This window comes from Ochotona curzoniae, unplaced genomic scaffold (assembly GCF_017591425.1).
Source record: "Ochotona curzoniae isolate NIBS_2020 unplaced genomic scaffold, NIBS_Ocur_1.0 contig_3819, whole genome shotgun sequence".
In the NCBI taxonomy this organism is placed as follows: domain Eukaryota; kingdom Metazoa; phylum Chordata; class Mammalia; order Lagomorpha; family Ochotonidae; genus Ochotona; species Ochotona curzoniae.
This window is the reverse complement of record NW_024466004.1, coordinates 32,754,021-32,770,606: the sequence shown is the minus strand read 5'-3', so window position 1 is coordinate 32,770,606 and position 16,586 is coordinate 32,754,021. Positions and strand designations below refer to the sequence as shown.

At 39.3% G+C, this 16,586-nt stretch overlaps 1 protein-coding gene and 1 long non-coding RNA gene across 3 annotated transcripts in view; one reads left to right on the top strand and one right to left on the bottom strand.

Annotated features, from left to right (window-relative positions):
- LOC121158721 overlaps positions 1-8,774 on the bottom strand; it is a 37,628-nt gene extending 28,854 nt beyond the window's left edge. The window contains exons 1-2 of the long non-coding RNA XR_005884214.1: positions 8,686-8,774; positions 6,560-6,625 (exon numbers count right to left, since the gene is read on the bottom strand). This is a non-coding gene — a long non-coding RNA (uncharacterized LOC121158721). The remainder of the gene's footprint in view (positions 1-6,559; positions 6,626-8,685) is intronic.
- The window catches only part of LOC121158719 (pleckstrin homology domain interacting protein), a 123,973-nt gene continuing 115,172 nt past the window's right edge, over positions 7,786-16,586 (top strand). For both annotated transcript variants that reach the window (XM_040983659.1, XM_040983658.1), the window contains exons 1-4: positions 7,786-8,065; positions 8,197-8,255; positions 8,379-8,408; positions 8,635-8,694. In XM_040983659.1, the coding sequence (XP_040839593.1) occupies positions 8,026-8,065; positions 8,197-8,255; positions 8,379-8,408; positions 8,635-8,694 (189 nt within the window). In that variant the 5' untranslated portion in view covers positions 7,786-8,025. The remainder of the gene's footprint in view (positions 8,066-8,196; positions 8,256-8,378; positions 8,409-8,634; positions 8,695-16,586) is intronic.

Here is a 16,586-nt window from a genome sequence, read left to right as displayed (position 1 = left end):
TGTTAAGTGCTCCATATAATGGGAATACAGAAATTTTAAATTCAAATATTGTCATAGAAACAGTGAGGAGAACAACATAATGTATCTAAGCGCTGTGCTGCTGTAGAAACATACAGAAGATCCTCTGAAAGGCCACCTACTTGTTTTCTAGGAGGAGAGGTATAATGTAAGATATTCCAAATAGGCAAAGATTAGGCTGTTTTAAAAACTTCATGCTGAAGCTAGTAAAGCTGCTGCCTGCAATGCTGACATCCCATATGACTGCTGCTTGTGTCCTTGCTGCTCTACTTCTGATCCAGTTCTGTACTAGTATTCTGGAAAAAGCAATGGAAGAAGGCTCCAAGGTTTAGGTTCCTGCTACCCAATGCAGAAGCCTGGAAGAAGTTCCTAGATTCTCGTTTCCATCTGGTTCAACCCTGTCCAGTGTGGCCATCTCAGAAGTGAATCAACAGACTGAAGATCTATCTCTCCCTCTCTCTGGAACTGTGACTTTCAAATAAAGTAAATAAACACATCTAAGAAAATGAGAGACAGAGAGAGAGAGAGAGAGAGAGAGAGAGAGAGAGAAGAGTTCCCATTTACTGGTTCAATCCTCAAATGCCTACGCTATTTGGGTACAGACAAAACCAAAACTTGGAATCAGAAACTCAATCCAGGTCTCCCATGTATTGACATGAATTCAGTCATTCAGTCATCACCACTGTCTACCAGAGCCTGTATGTGCAGGTTTCTTAATCTCTAGGCCAAACATCATTCTAATAATCAAATTATTTACAAGAGTAATGATGAGATTCATTTTTATATACTCAAGAGGGAAGATGGTGATTGAGAAGATAAAACCAGGTTATCAAAATGGGGAAATATATGAATTCTTAGATGCCTTGGGGCATCATTTTTCTATTTGCTTTATTTTTTGAATGTTTGTACTTATCCTAAAGAAGTTTTTCTGCACTCTCTAGTAGAGGGGACTTAATTTCTAGACTTTAAATGATACTGTGCTTGAGTAAAAACATCTTAGAAAAAAAGAATTAAACTTTTAATGAACAGCATAACATGTTCACAACTTAAAAAAACTAAAGGGAAAAATTCTAAGAACTATAGTTCCTTTGAGTCAATGCAACTCTTGAATCTAATTTATAAGCTTCAATATAATTGTGCCTAGAGGACTTCTTGAATCAAATCTCTCCCTGGTTAATATTGTATAACTGAAACTAACCTTTTAGAAGTTAGTCATTAATTCTTTTTAAACATAGAAGTCATACCCTTATTTAAAAAGTGCATAACTCTATATCCCACTCAAGTGAATATTTCACATAATTTTATGTTGTTATTTTGTAGCTGCTAAAAATATCTTGGCAGATTTTATTTCTGCTAGCATTTTTTTTATAAGTACATTCACTGTTTTTGTATCCAGTATCTGAATTCATTGTAGTTCAATTTGAATGGATTGTACAGTCATTGATTCAAACCTCTTGCATTTCATTCAATAAGTTGAGTTATTGCTGCCAAACAAAGTTAAATTTTAATAATTAATACTTTGGAGATTGGCCAGGCCATCACTGAAACCTTTATTTTCCAGATGCAGCCATCAGAAGGGGACACTGCTGGCTGGTTGGTTCTCACATCTACAGTCAGCCTCTGGTGAGTTGAGCATCTCCATTTTGAAGAGTAGCATGAATAAGGATCAAACTCGAAGTCAGTGTTTAAACAATAGTTTCTCTGCTGAACAAGAGAGGAAGTAGAGAGGTGCAGCTATGAAGCTACGATAATCGTAGAAATGGCACATAGAGGCAATGGCCAGATGTTATAAGTTGACTGTGAATTCCTATTTTAAATACTTAACGCCCAGGAAAAATATTCAATTACAAAGCCGCAGTTGGGGTTTCCCACACTTGTTACCAGATATTCTTATTTACTTTCCTAACCCTTAAAAATACATTTCACAAGTTGGAATCCGTATTTCTCCCATCCTATGTAACACAGTCTGTCTACTTGTCAATAGTGACCCCTACCCCAGGATGTGCCTTCCCTCTCCTGGGACTTGATGGTGGCTATCAGGCAATGTGTCCTCTTTGTTGGACACAAGATGAAAGGGGAAACATCTCCTTCCTACCTCTTCCCTCTCTGGCCACTCTATCTCTAAATGTGTTTCTCTGATTTCCTCACCTTTTAAATGAACTTCACACAAAAACAGAAAATTCCATGAAAACTCTCTTAACAATAACAAAGGAACAGGAGATAAAATAATGCAACAGAAAATCAGTTGGGTTATTTAAACAGGAAATGACCTAGGTATTTGTTATCTTAATGAAAGAATCCCTGTAAGTACACATTAAGAGAAAAATATCTTTACTATCTTGCCATGAAAATTTGCCATCATGTGTACAACACAGATTGTTGTATGGTATGATTGGATATGGATCTGAAAACAAAATGAGTTTCCCCATCTAAAATGTTCAAAGAGGTAAGCCATGTTAAGCATACTCTTGAGTCCATGTAATTCCTATAAAGTTTAGAGTCTGAAAGGTGCAAAAATAATTTTGACAAAATAATTTGTGGGACTCCCTGGAGGCAGCAAGACCCTCCAGCCCAGTCCAATTCTACTGGAGTGATAAATATGATTGGTGGTGAAAAAAAAAAAAGAAAAAATTACAATAATTCATCCGAGTCAGTAAAAATCTAGCACCTAAAAGGACCCCACGTGTATTGAATTAGCCACAAGTGTTAAAATAACAAAAGTTTAGTAATGCACACGAATGCTTATCTATACTGTACAAACAGAACATTCTTGCTACTTGTCACTTAATTTTTCCCCTCTGCTATGGAAAACCAGAGATAGGAAAGAAGGGAGGAAGACAGAGAGGAAGATGCAGCTGATCAGACTGTTCTTTCCTCCTTTTGACACCTACTGTATAAATTCTTCTTATCTTTTAAAAACAATATCTTAAATGTAAGATAACCAGTGTTTGCTTAAAAGCAAAGAATAGACTCATCTTTTTATTTCAGAGTTTTAATATTTATTCAAACAAGCAATATAAAATGAGAATTGCTTGTCCAATAAAATATAGAATATGTACATAAATATCTATTTCATTTATATTTGTTTACCTTTGGAAACTAAAGTCTTAATCATGGGGGAAAAAAAAAGGGAAATTTGAACAAACAAATGCAGGAATGTGAGGGAAAGATGAAAATCTTATACATGCTGTTACCCCTAAAAAGCAAAACACTGAGTGACAAAAACAAATGTGAAGTATAACGTGCAAGCTAGAGAAATGAGGATGGTTGGAAAAAAACACTGCATTTCCTCCTTCTCAAAGGATCCCACGTAACTAAGTTGTTCCCTAGGGATGGCCGGTCACACTACCTCTAATAACTGTGGAGGCGATATTACACATCTGTTATTACCATTTGATAGACCTTTTGAAAGTTCTCTTATGTATAAATCAGTTTGTTGATCTGCTCTGATAAAATTCCACTGTAACAGTTTCATCTCACCTACATTTCTCTGCAGTCAAAGATAACCAGGAAAATGATGATAATGATGGGATTTGTGGGTATGAACTGAAATTAAAATCTTTCCTTAAATTTATCATATATATTTCAGCTGAAAAATTATTAAACTGTATGACAGCATTCTTTGTGCAGGCTTGTTAACCATTATTTCAATGAATGTACATGCATATATCCATTACAAGGACTAAAAAGTTACAATTTTTTTTTTGCCAAATACATTTATGTAGAAGAAAAGAAAAACAAAAATCAAAAGGTTGAGAGAATTAAATACATAAAGGCTATGATTGTTGGGGCCAGCTAATTTTTGCTATAGATTAAAAGAAAATTTAAGTAAAAATCTTTCTTAGTGAGATATAATGACCTTAAAATGTTAAATGCCAAAAATATTGCTTTCTCTATTATTTCTGCAGCCACTAAACAGTACACAAATGCTTCCAAAAGTTCACGGAAAAGGAGTTTTAAAACTTTATTTTGGCTCAGAACTTTTAAAATCTACTCATGGCTTCTTCCAATCAATATGCATTCCCTATGAACTTTCTGAAGAATTCCTCTACGCAAGAATTTCAAACTTCTACACATCTAAATGAAATGTGCTCTTAATTCCATTTTTCCACAGACTTTTTGAAATAGCCTCATGTCTCTGCTTCTGTGCTTCAAATCTGATCAATGTTCACGATTTGTGATGCAAGGATGTGTGTGTTGAGAGAGTAGACAAACAGATGTGTAGAAACACTCAGAACTGGGGAAAACAGCACAGAGAAGAGTGTGGATTCTAGCAAGACCTTTGGGATGGTTGTAATCCAACCATCGTTGCTAGGGCAGGTGAACATTTTCAGAGTATCTTCATTTTGGTCACAGTGTTGTCTAATTTTCTAGGTATGTATGTTATAGGCTAAAACTTTTCCTATAAAAGAAGCATAACATTAAAACAAAACCCAGAGTTAATGTATACAGAGTTGTAACTGTAGAGGTATCTTTGAATCATGTATGTTCACTGTTATATGAACCCATTTCTTAAATGGGCTGCATGAAAATGAACTCATTCTCATAAAGAATTCACGGAAGAACTTTAAAGGTTAAAAAGGCTACTCTATCTTCCACCTCCAGGGATTTAAATGGCAAAATCTGATTATTTAATTCAAGTGCTTATCTGATCAAAATTTTTGCCCAATGTTTATCTTATTTCCTGCAATATCATTCATTGAAAAGAAATACATGTAATAAAACCTTTTATATTTTCAAAAAATATTTATGATTCTTTTGAAGAAAACACATTGTATAAAGAAATTAGTTGTTGATTTTCCAAACTTTTATCACTTCTTATTGGCCTTCTTATTTAAAGGTCATTGACATCTTTTAAAGTTGACATTTTATTTTGGAACTCCATGACACAGCTAAACAAAAAGAAAAGGATACAGATGGAATCAGAACCATCCTTCTAGGCAAAAGAAACAGCTGAAAAGAGAACTGCAAGATTCATTGCTTTGATACCTAAAACACAGCATTTCCAAACAAGATGCTCTTCCGGTTGACATGTACACTTCAATACCACTCTAATTGACTGATAATGCCAGAACTCAGAAATGTGTTTTATGTTTCAAGAACTTAAAAGGTTATATGGAATATTGGTTACATTGGAATATTTTAATAAAATTCATTTTGATATCCATTGTTAAAAACCAACAGTTTATTTGGCTGAAAAGATATTTTAATTTTTACCAGGAAACCTGTTCTTTCTTAGACTGATATTTATTAGTTCAAGGGCAGAGCTAATTATGTTCAAATCAAATACTTTAAAGAAAGATTATAAGCACTCAAAGATAGTAAAAATGATAGGAATATTATATTCAGAAAACTTAGAGGAGGGATTTTCCTTAACATGTTTTAGAAGCTTAGTATTAATGTACTTAGGAAAATACCTTTCAGCTTCTAAATGAGAATTGTACAGGAGATATCTTGCCAGCTTTCCATGTTGACATGACACCCATAGGATCTATATGGAAAACTTTTCCCAGTATAATCTTATATTCCATGTTATAGCTTGGTCTATTTTCCTCCATGAGGATAAAACATCTATAAGTAAGGGTTAGACTAACACAAACAATGCAAAACCAGAAAAGCTCAGTGATCAAATTTAGTTCCTAAAAAATCCGTTTTTTGAAAACATCTTGATAATGTAAAATACCATTCTTAATTGAAAACATAATACTCAAAAAGTTAAAATAGTCTTGTTCCTGGAAAGAATTATAATTGCAAAAAAAAAGGAACTTAATAATATTGATTCTTTTTCAAGACTGACCAGGTAGAAGCAGGCTATTTTCCTTATCCTAGTTAGTCCAGAATTAAATGTCTTTAAGGTAAAAATTTTCAGTACTTGAAAATAGCCATGTCGATGAAAAGCAGTCATTCTGATGAGTGGGCTGCAATAGGACCAATCACCAGCCATGTCCCACATTTATTTCATTAAGATTTTGTTCCAAAAGGCAATTTTACCTCCTATTACAAGGGTTGAGGCTTTCCCCCACTTCCTTCTCACATGTCTGATGAATTCTGGATGATTTCTGGATGTTTAGAACAGGCTGTCGCGCCGCACAGTCTTGCAGTGCAGCCCAAGGCAGTTGCAGCCTTTCCTACCAGGCATGTAAGAAGCTAGGAGGGAACAAGGCTTGAGGAAACGATCCAGAAAACCACAATACAGCTTCTCGATCCTTTGGCCACAAACAATCTTTTAAAAACCAGATCCATAAAATGCAGTTTAGTCTCGAGGATTTTTAGGGAGAATCTTTTGTTAAATGTTAACAAAAGAACGTCTCTACGGCTTCCCTTTAAAATGTAATTCTTTTAAAAAACCCCGAACTTTCAAGTCTTTTTTGGAAAGTGCTTAAATCATCTGGTGATAAATATCACTTGGTGTCCTTGTTTTCTAACAAATGGCTTTTTCCATTGTTTCCATTAATTTCACCCACATTCGTTTAAAAAACAAGGCCTTTACCCTCATCAGCACAGATGTATGATTTAGTATATAAAGCCGGTCATTACATACTAATTTACCAAAGACGATTTTTTTTCTTTTCGTCAGCTTTCCTTCCAGAAGTCTTCTCGTCATTAACTGTAAACAGGAATGGTTTACACCTCAAATTAGAAGCCATTAATTAGCATGACGAAGTCAACTGCAACTGCGAGATACACAGATAATTTAAATTATTTAATCACCAATCACCTTAGCTAAACTGTAGTATACTCTTTCAGTGTCCTTCGGTAGGTTATCGATCTGTCACTAAATTACCTCCAGATCAGTTACAGATAAATACTAGCGTCCTTTCCTCTCCCTCAGGTTTACAACATCCGTTCTTGCAAACACTTTTAAAAAAGCTTTAAGGGTTTTGCAATTGCAAATCCTTAATTAGCCATCGCTAGCCTTTCGGTAATCGGGGGGAAAAAGAAAAGAATATCTGAAGCGCAAAACAGGAGTTCGCTTTGCCCGCATAATAATAAAAACATTTTTTAAGAAAACGTTCGCTTAAGGCGATGTCAGTAATAAAAGAAAAATGCAGAGGTGGTGGCTTCCGCAAATAACGGGTTCGCAAAACGCTAAGTGATTAAAACAAGCAGCCCGAACCACGATGGCAATATCCAGCACTCCGATAAATCACACACTTGCAGAGGCTGCAGAAATAACGCAGGACAAGACTTACACGGATGCCAGTCCGCAGCACTTATACACACGCACATGGCAAGAGACAGAAAGCAAACACTATCATTCAAGTCGGGCAGGGGAGCGCGAGCCCGAGTTTGCCCAGCGTGAGAGTGCTTTGCGTGTGCCTGCGTGCGCGCGTGAGAGAGAGAGCGAGAGAGACCCATCCTTGGGGCATTTCCCCTCTTTGGGCAGTTTTGCTTCATTTGTTTCCTATTTCTGCTACATAGAAACTAACTTCCATCTCAGCCCAGCCAGCGCCGCTGAATAGACCCTGTGCTGCGGCTGGCCGTGCGTCAGATCCCTCCGCGAAGCCGTCCTCGGCCCCCTCCCTCCCCGCCATCGGCCTCCACAGAGAAAAGCGCCTCGCAGCCAAGCGGCGGCTCCGACATCTTCTCCGGCTGGAGACAGACCGAGCCGCGGCGGCGGCGGCGGCGGGGCGGCCGGGCGAGGAGGCGGCGGGCGGCCGCGGCGTGGCGGCCAGCCGGGCCCCGGGCGCTCTTTCTTCGCCCTCGGCGGGCCCGCGGCGCGGGGGGCGGGGGCCGAGGGCCGGGCGAGCCGGGGCGGCCGAGGCGGCGGACTCGTTTCTGCGGCGGAGGGATCGGCGGCGGAGGGGCCTGCTCAGCCGCTGCCTCGGAGTTGTTGTTTCCTCCTCCTCCTCCGCCTCCGCCTCCGCCGCCGTCGCTTGAATGGTGGAGCCGAGGCTCGAGGCTCGTGAACGCACACTGACAGCTATAGGGCAGGCGGCGGCGCCGTCCCCGCTCTCCCCTCGGCGGCGGGCTGTCCCGCCGGCGGCCCTGGGCTGACCCAGAAACATGTCTTGCGAGAGGAAAGGCCTCTCGGAGCTGCGATCGGGTAAGTCGGGGGGCTCCCGCCGGAGCAGGGGGGCCGCCGGCACCGGGCTCTCCTCCCCGCGCGCGCTCTCCCCCGCCGGCCGCTCAAGCCTGCGTCTCTCTCCCTCCCGCATCCCTCTGTCTCCCGTGCAGAGCTCTACTTCCTCATCGCCCGGTTCCTGGAAGATGGACCGTGTCAGCAGGCGGCTCAGGTAGGGCGGCGCGCGGCCCGGGGGCCGGCGGGCGTGGGGGAGGGAGGCGGCGGCGGCGCGGGGCCGCGGCCCGGGGAGACGCGGGGCTCAGCTCTCTTCCCCCGCCGCTTTTGTTGTTGGCAGGTGCTGATCCGCGAGGTGGCCGAGAAGGAGGTGAGGGCGGCGGCGTTGGGCCCCGGCCGCTCGGGCCGGCGCGCGTCGGGAGGGAGCGCTCGTCCCCGGGGCCCCGCTGCGCCGTTCGTCCGTGGCCGCGGCGGCTCCGGGGCCGAGCGGGGCTGCGGGGCTCCCCGGCGGGGCGCGGGGCGGGCGGGCGCGGGCAGCGGGCGGCCCGGGGCTTGCGGGGTAGGACCGGGGCTCACGGGGCGTCCTCTGCCCGCAGCTGCTGCCCCGGCGCACCGACTGGACGGGCAAGGAGCATCCCAGGACCTACCAGAATCTGGTGAGACATTCACGTCGCACAGCAAAGAAACTTTTTCCCCGAGTCGAATAAAAAATTGAATTTCCCGCAATTTTTTTTTTTTTTTTTACGGAGACAAAAAAAAAAAACTTGGCCCTAGAAGGTGAAAACTCCAAAGGCCACGGGAAAGATGGGGAGGCCTGAGGGGGGCAGTGGTCGGGGGACCCGCACCCCCGGGGCCGCAGGGACCACGGGCAGTTTATTTGTGATATTTTGTTAATGTGCTAGAAATAAAGATACGTCATGAGTGTTGTGCAGTGCAAGGCCGGAGGAGGAGGGGCCGGCGCGCGCGTCCGTGTGCGCGGGGGCGCGCGGCGGGAGGGCGCTCGCTCTGCACGCGCGGCTGGCTCGGCTTTCTCCAGCCCGACACAATAGCTGGTGACTAACTGCTCCGAAGCGGCATTAGCATTTCACAGGCTGGCTACTCAGCCTCCGAGGAACCCTGGCAAGATTTTTTTTTTTCCGCCTCTCCTTTCCCTTTTTTTTTTTTTTTTTTTTTAATTCTTAAACGCAGACCTAGGATTTCTGTTGGAAGATTGTGGATGTGTGAGGATAGGGAGCTAGCGGCTTAGATCTTATCTACCGAATCAAGTATTTGCACAAATGTAAAGGCTGTAATGCCCTAAACCAGAGGTTTTAGCAGGTATTGACTGATTGTACGGAGTCTCTTAGGCTCCTAGCTCAGTTGAAAGCTGTTATTGGAGGGCATGGAAATGTGTTGCTTGCTATCTGCATACTTGCTGTGGGGTACAACTTGGGACACTTCGAAGTTTTCCTGTTTACTTCGGGGATAGAGTTTGTTCAACAACTCAAAGATGCTTGTTTCTTAGTTTCTGGGCTTTAGAAGTAAATATTTTAATAATTGGAAAAAAAATTACTTTGCAATTGTGAATCTTTCACTTTAGTATCGTGAGTAGAAAGTCTAGCTGACTTGAGTAGAGCTGTATTTTCCATAGCATTTCTCCTCCGGAAACTATATCAGATTGTTTCTATGAATATATGCGTTGGGCGGTTCAAGTTACCTTGCATCTGGATTTATACAGTGTGTTGACATTACCAGACCCTTGGGCCTTTTTGACATAAAATTATTGATGTTTTTCATTAGGGGTGTTATAATGATTACAAAGTTTTGGCCAACTTTGAATGTCTGTGACCTGAAGGCATAGCATGGTTTTGGTGGCCTTTGTTTGATTTTGGACACAGAACATCTACTTTGCATAACTTATGATTTAGTCTTAGTAAGGTGTTGATGACCGTTCAGATCTGTTAAATAAATCTGGTGGCGCCTTTTCACACCTTCTCAGGCAATGATTTAGGCTAATTTTGATTCAGTACTTGGCAGAAGAGAATGATTTAATGTAAATGCCAAGATTTACTAGTATTTGAAATTAATTTCTACTTTCATAAATATTTTAAACATCTTCAAGGGATTTCCATGGCTTCTTTCCTGTTTGGTGAAATTATTACAAAGGTAATAATTCTCCATCTTTAAGATTTGGTGAGAGTTACAAAACTTGTCTCTGCTCTCGCATGAGGCTGGCTCTGATGCCTCCAGTGCTGACACGACCTGTATATCACTGCCTCTTCTCAAGGCTCTTCTGAAAACCCACTCGTGGAGGACTGCTGCGGCTCCTTGGAGGTTTTATTTGGTAGTGTTCTTGTCTTAACATAGCTAATGATGTCTGGCCAAGTTATGGGGACAGCTATTCCTTTTAGGAGTACCATCTTTTTTTCACCATCTTTTTTTCCCTTAAAAGCAGTAGTAACAATTTTTATTTTGATTTTCTTGGGAGGTGGAGAGATGAGGGAACTTATCTCAACTATTTTAGTAAACTGAATTTGTAGTATATTAAATCTGTGTTCTGCTTACCGAAGTCCACCTGGTTTTCATTGGAGTGGTTTTTCTTGCTTGAAGTGTTTTCAGCTTACCAGAGCAGTCATGTTGCTCTGGTAAGATGGTTAACTATTCTCATTTGAGCTTGAAGTCCTTGATTTATTTTCTTTTTATGCATTCAGCATATTACTCACCCATTCATGAGAGTACCTGTAGGATGCAAGGCATCATTTGAAGTGCCTGGGTGTGTAGGTGTTACGTACATATATATATGTATGCATTTTGCTGACAGTTATAAAAACATTTTGGAACACCAGGGTTCTGAGCACATTTTCGATAATCTTAAAACTTTGTGTCTATTTGAGCACGTGCAGAGTCTCATGCACAGTATTTTTTATTGTCTTAATTCAATCATGTAACTTGGCAAGTTTTACCTAGTTGAGTATAAAGTTAAATTTATTTAACATTGATTTGATGGTTGTTTGATGAGTAAAACTGCAGTTTCAGTGACTTTCTGTTTTTACCTGGAAAGAATTTGTTACTCTCGTGTTAACTGATAAAATGAAGTGTACTTTAGCGAGTTCGTGTACTATATTAAGATTTCTAGGAAATCTCAAGTTATAGTTTTTTAGGATGGGGTATATACTTGTGAGTTTAAAAATAGGTATTAATCAGCATATGGAGTGAGCTGACAAATGCAGTCATAATAGTTGGAGTCTGATCAACAGGGGAGTTGAGTTTTCATAATTTTTGAAGTTTACAGGTTATAAAATTGATGAATTTATTTTAAGTGTGATTAAAAAGAAATTCTCCTGTGAGGATTCTTTTTACTTTGATATTATGCAACATGACATTCCCCCTCTACCGTAAGATTTTAAATATTTGTTTGAAAAATGAAATTTGGTAGGAAGTAAAAATTGTTTTTAGCTTTATGGCATATGCAGATTTTATATAAGCATGAAATTTATAGCATTTTTTCTGGCTTTTATTTTGTAAGTGGAGTAAGATAGAAAAACTTCTTGTAGAATAAGGAAATTACCTAACTTTTGCATAAAAGGAAAACTGTCGTTTCTTTCTTGGAGTGATTAGTGGAATTACTTCTGCTTCCTAGTTGTCACTTTAGTGATGGTTACTCACTAAGGAGATAAGAATCTACAAGTGGTTTTGCTTTTTTTTTTTTTTCACTCGATTTGTTTATGTTTCTATAAAGGCTTTTCCTTTAATAAAGAACTAGGTTCGTTTGCTTGTCGTAAGACAATTCCTGTTAAAGTGAAAGGATTGGAAATTGGGGGTAGTGGAATGTGGCCTTAACCTCTGAACTCTGTTTACTGACTAGATAATCTTGGGCAAGCCATGGAGTGTCTTTGCTGCAGTTGCCGCATTTGTAAAATTGTGGATTTATCTTTTAAAAATCTGATTATCTGTGATCTTGGGTTAGAAATAGCCTCTTCTCTGTTTTGTTCTTGTAGTTTAACTCCCCGAAACACAGAGGAGTAGATCTAGAGAAACCAGGCAGGTTAGGAAACAGTGTGAAAGCTCTCAGTGGTGCCATTCTTGGTTATAATAGCTCTTCTTGCCAGAATGATGATTTTTGAGATGCTAGCTACATTATAGGATACCTCTTCATTTCTCTGTAATTACTACATTTCCATGAGGTATAAGTACTAGTTTTCATGAATTGTTGGTGCTCTCAAATTGAAAGATGAATAGGAATCATGAATAGGGTTTGCCCAAGTAAATGTATTAAGTATACATTTATTTAATATGCTGATAAATGTAGTAATGGTACATAGGCAAAAAAAAATTTAAGATTTATTCAATTTTATTGGAAAGTCAAATATACAGAGAGGAGAAGAGACAGAGGAAAATCTTCCGCCCCCTGATCCACACTCCCCAAGTGGCCACAACAGCCAGAGCTGAAATGTTCTGAAGCCAAGAGCAAGAGCCACATCTCCCAGGCGTATGCAGGGTCCCAAGGCTTTTGACTGTCCTCTGCTGCTTTCCCAGGCCACAGGCAGGGAGCTGGCTGGGAAGTGGGACCTCCAGGATAAGAACTGGCACCCATATGCAATCCTGGTGCATACAAGGCTAGGACTTTAGCCTCTAGGCTATGGTACCAGGCCCCAATCATGTAAATTTTAGGGGAAAAATGGTTATCATGTATTTAAACATTTCTCAAGTCAGAAATTTCTAATTTATATGTGGAGGTACTTTTAAAATTTGACTAATCAATGTAATTTGGGGTGGGGAAGGAACAAATAATGGAGCAAATGTGTGTGCTAGTAGAGTTTACCTTTTCTGTTAAAAGTGTCAATAAACTTGTAAGCTTTGCTTGATAGTCTTCAAAATGGTGCTTTAAAATCTGGCATTCATTATGATGTATAAAATGTTAAAGGTGAAGGGAATAGTACATTTCCCTGTGAGAAGGCAGCCTTTTTTTTTCTTGGCATACATTAATTATTTTGGTAATTACTACCAGTTTTCAAAATTTGAGATAAATTCTTAAGTGCAGTGTTAGATTCTTAGTACTCTTGAATAATGGCAAAGAGTTGAACAGCCAGGGAAGTTTAGAGCTTTTATATGGTTGTTATGAGGGAATTTGTTTCTCAATCTGTAAATGGGCTATTAATACGTCTGATTTTGTAAGGTTCTGAATAATAACTGACTGGCATGAATTATATACTGTGATATACTGTGTGAAGTCTGGGTTTGCTATCAGAGCTTGAGTAGTTGTAGATTCCTAGTATAGCTTTATTACTTGGTGTTAAAGTTTTTTTTGTTGTTAAGAAAAACATTTTTATTTCAGAGAGACAAGTACTTGTGATGTGTTTGACTCTAATCATGGTAGCTGCAATACAAAAATGACACTTTGAAATTTCAAAAAGTACAGTTAATATAATGTACTCTAAGGTGAAATAGTTAAGTCTAAAAAATAGGGAAAATAGTAATTAACCTTAAAAAAGATAACTAAGGCATTTTGGATAGAATGGAACATTGCTGGTAATCGTAGCTATCACTTTTGTGTGTTAACAAACATCTGGTGGTTGAAATGTCTCAGAGTATACGGGAGCTTTCTTTTGATAATGATAAGATGGCATTGAGGCATATAAAAAAAGTGTTTCATTTGACTTTCTATAAAAAGATTTGGAAAAGTTAGAATTGTTTCAATAGATTGTTTACTTACTTATTTATTTACATTATGAAATAAGAGATGCCTTAATTTTTGGCTGGCTGTTCAAAGGTGTATGTGTTTAAAACAATTTAAAAAGGCTATTTAAATCTTTTAAGTTAAATAAAACCTTTCAGTGGCAATTATTTAATCTATTCAAAACTTCTTTGTAAAATAGAACATAAGTTTGTTTTTTGTTTTGTTTTTAAATCTGGAAATCTTCCTGACTCTGTATAGCCCAGATTTGGTGGTTATCTACCGTGTCATTACAGAAATAGACAAATCCTTTGCAGTAAGTTACTTTATGCAAGTGATATAAAATAGGTTATATTCATTCCTATTAGTAGTGCCCTCATGTGCATTTCAAGATTCGTAGGAAAATGTCTGTAGTAGCTAAGTGACTGTTGGGTCTTAGGGTACTGAGCATGTGTATCTAAAATAACATCCACTTTCAATGAATCTTAACTGACTGCAGGGAGGTCAAATATTGCAGGACGATGGAAAAAACATTCTAAATATTTTTGTTATTCAGAGTATTTGTTACTTTTGTAATCATAACTGGATATAAAAGTGGTAAAGCTATTATGTGAATCATTTAAAATTTTTAGCAATTTTAACTGGTGACCACTATCAGATTCTGTTTTTAAAAATTGTTTTCATGAAAATATGAATAACTTGTCAAATTTAATAAACTACTTTGGAATTAATGTTATTCAGCATGTAGCTATAATGTAGAGAAGTGCATTTTACAACAAATTGGGGAAAATTATTTTTATCCTTTATGAAACGTGCAGATCTGCAATTCATATTGAACAATAATACATATTATTATTAGAACCTTGGGTCACTTCAGAGAATCACTTGTGGAACAAGTTCTTAATTGCCTTACACAGGCATCCTTGGTTGAGCTTGAACATCACTGATAAAGGCAAGGGTGGTCGGATGATGCTAAGAAAATTTAGATGACCATGTGGTTTGTTGCATTCTTTGCTTCAGTTATACTTACTTAGGTCTTTTTTTTTTTTCTTGTGGTTGAAACAAACAGCATGTTTAGATTTAGGTATAGACAGGAAGAACTAGTTGAGAAGCACTTAGCAAACAGGGCAGTGTGGATTCAAAGCACAAGTTGTGGAATTGTATCTTAGATGCTAAGTGGGGACAGTTAATTAATACAAGACAAAATAGATAAAAGTATAGGTGAGAGCTTACCATGTTTGGGAGGAGGAGACCGCTTCACTTTTTCCCTCTTTGTAAAGCAGGCTACGGTCATCTACTGAGAGAATAGGGTTGGAAAGCAGACTCAGAAGAGCTGATCTCTGGGCGGTAGAGCATTGTTAGCCTGTTTTCACTGTTGTCACAGACCTTTCTGTGTTGGAATGGCAGAGACTGCTAAGAGGAATCAAGCAAAGCATCAGGCTTTCAGATACTAGCCCCTGATGTCACTTAAGAAAGAATGCTTTCAGAGTATTAGCATTTTTATTTTGCCTGAAATTTTGTTTGCAGACCTGTTTTGTGGCTTCAAAAAGCTTTAAAACAATAAAGAAACATGCCATTGAAGTAGAAATTTTTGTTCTATTATGTTCATAGGATAGATACTGCAAAAACTTTTTGGGGGTTATCAGAAAGCTGTGCTCTGTATTATTTGTTCATTTATTTAACTGAATAACTTGATTATAAGTACCACATTAGATACTGGATAGACAACTAACAGGGTTTAGTCCCATGTTGTCTTATGTAGAACATAGACAAATAAACTGGCAATTTTAGTACATTGTAGGGGGTCTTACAAAACCCCCAAATATGGCAGGTGATGGTTGTGCTATGTGCATTTCTTTGGGAAAGAATAGAACTATTGCTACTAGATTCTCACTGAAGTCTAAATTTTAAAATATATTAAGAACAATATACTGTATATCATAAGTACTGAAAAATGTTAGAAAAATTTGAGCAGTATAACTAGTTTCAAAATGAAAGTTGACTTTGGAAAAATGAAATATTTATATCATCAAAGAAAGATTTGGGCAAAGTGGATTTGTAATATTTTATAAGGATGGAATTCTACAATAAGGAATTTTAGATTCACTACCTGAAAATGTGTTTTTCCAGAGGATGTTGACACAGAATCATAACAAAAACTGAAGTTGGTAACTATATGAACCTCATCGTGTTAACTTAAACTTTTTATTTTTTAAATTTATTTTAAAGTTTTAAAAATCCATTATATAGTTGAGCCTTGCATGCCCCTGTGCACCTCTGATTAGGGTGGGGATGGTTGAGGTCAGAGGAAGGTAGGTGACAGACACCTCAGATTCTTTTTCTTCTTTCCACTGTCCACAGGGAGGTGAGAGGAAGGGATGTGGCGATCTGTATGTCAAACCACATCATAACCCCAAGTATGGGGGACAGCCGTCTGATAGTGCCCTGGAGAGCCTAATGTGGGCAAGGATGCTATGAGGGTGCTACTTGAGTGGTCTTAACAGTTCTGAGATGTTGTTGGCTTCAGTGTACCAGTGTTGAGAAAATCCTTCCAAGGTCTGTTGGAAATCCAACTGGGTCTACCTCAGTGCATCCACAAGCCCGGGAACATATTGGAAAAGCATGTCCAGGAGAGTGGTCCAACCTGTTACGCTTTCCATCCTCTGATGAGGCCCTTGCTCTTCTGCTGCCCTAGACGAACTGGCTGTCCTGTCCGCTGTGTACATCTGGGTATACTGTCCACTGCACAGGCCTCTGCAACCAAGGAGGCCCAGACCCCATACAGGTACTCCAAGGTTGGATCACTTACTGTGATTTTTGCCTGAGGATGGAATTTGAGTCCAGTGGTCTGGTTGGGGAGGCCTCTGACTTGATCTCTGTATGACAGTCAGTGCA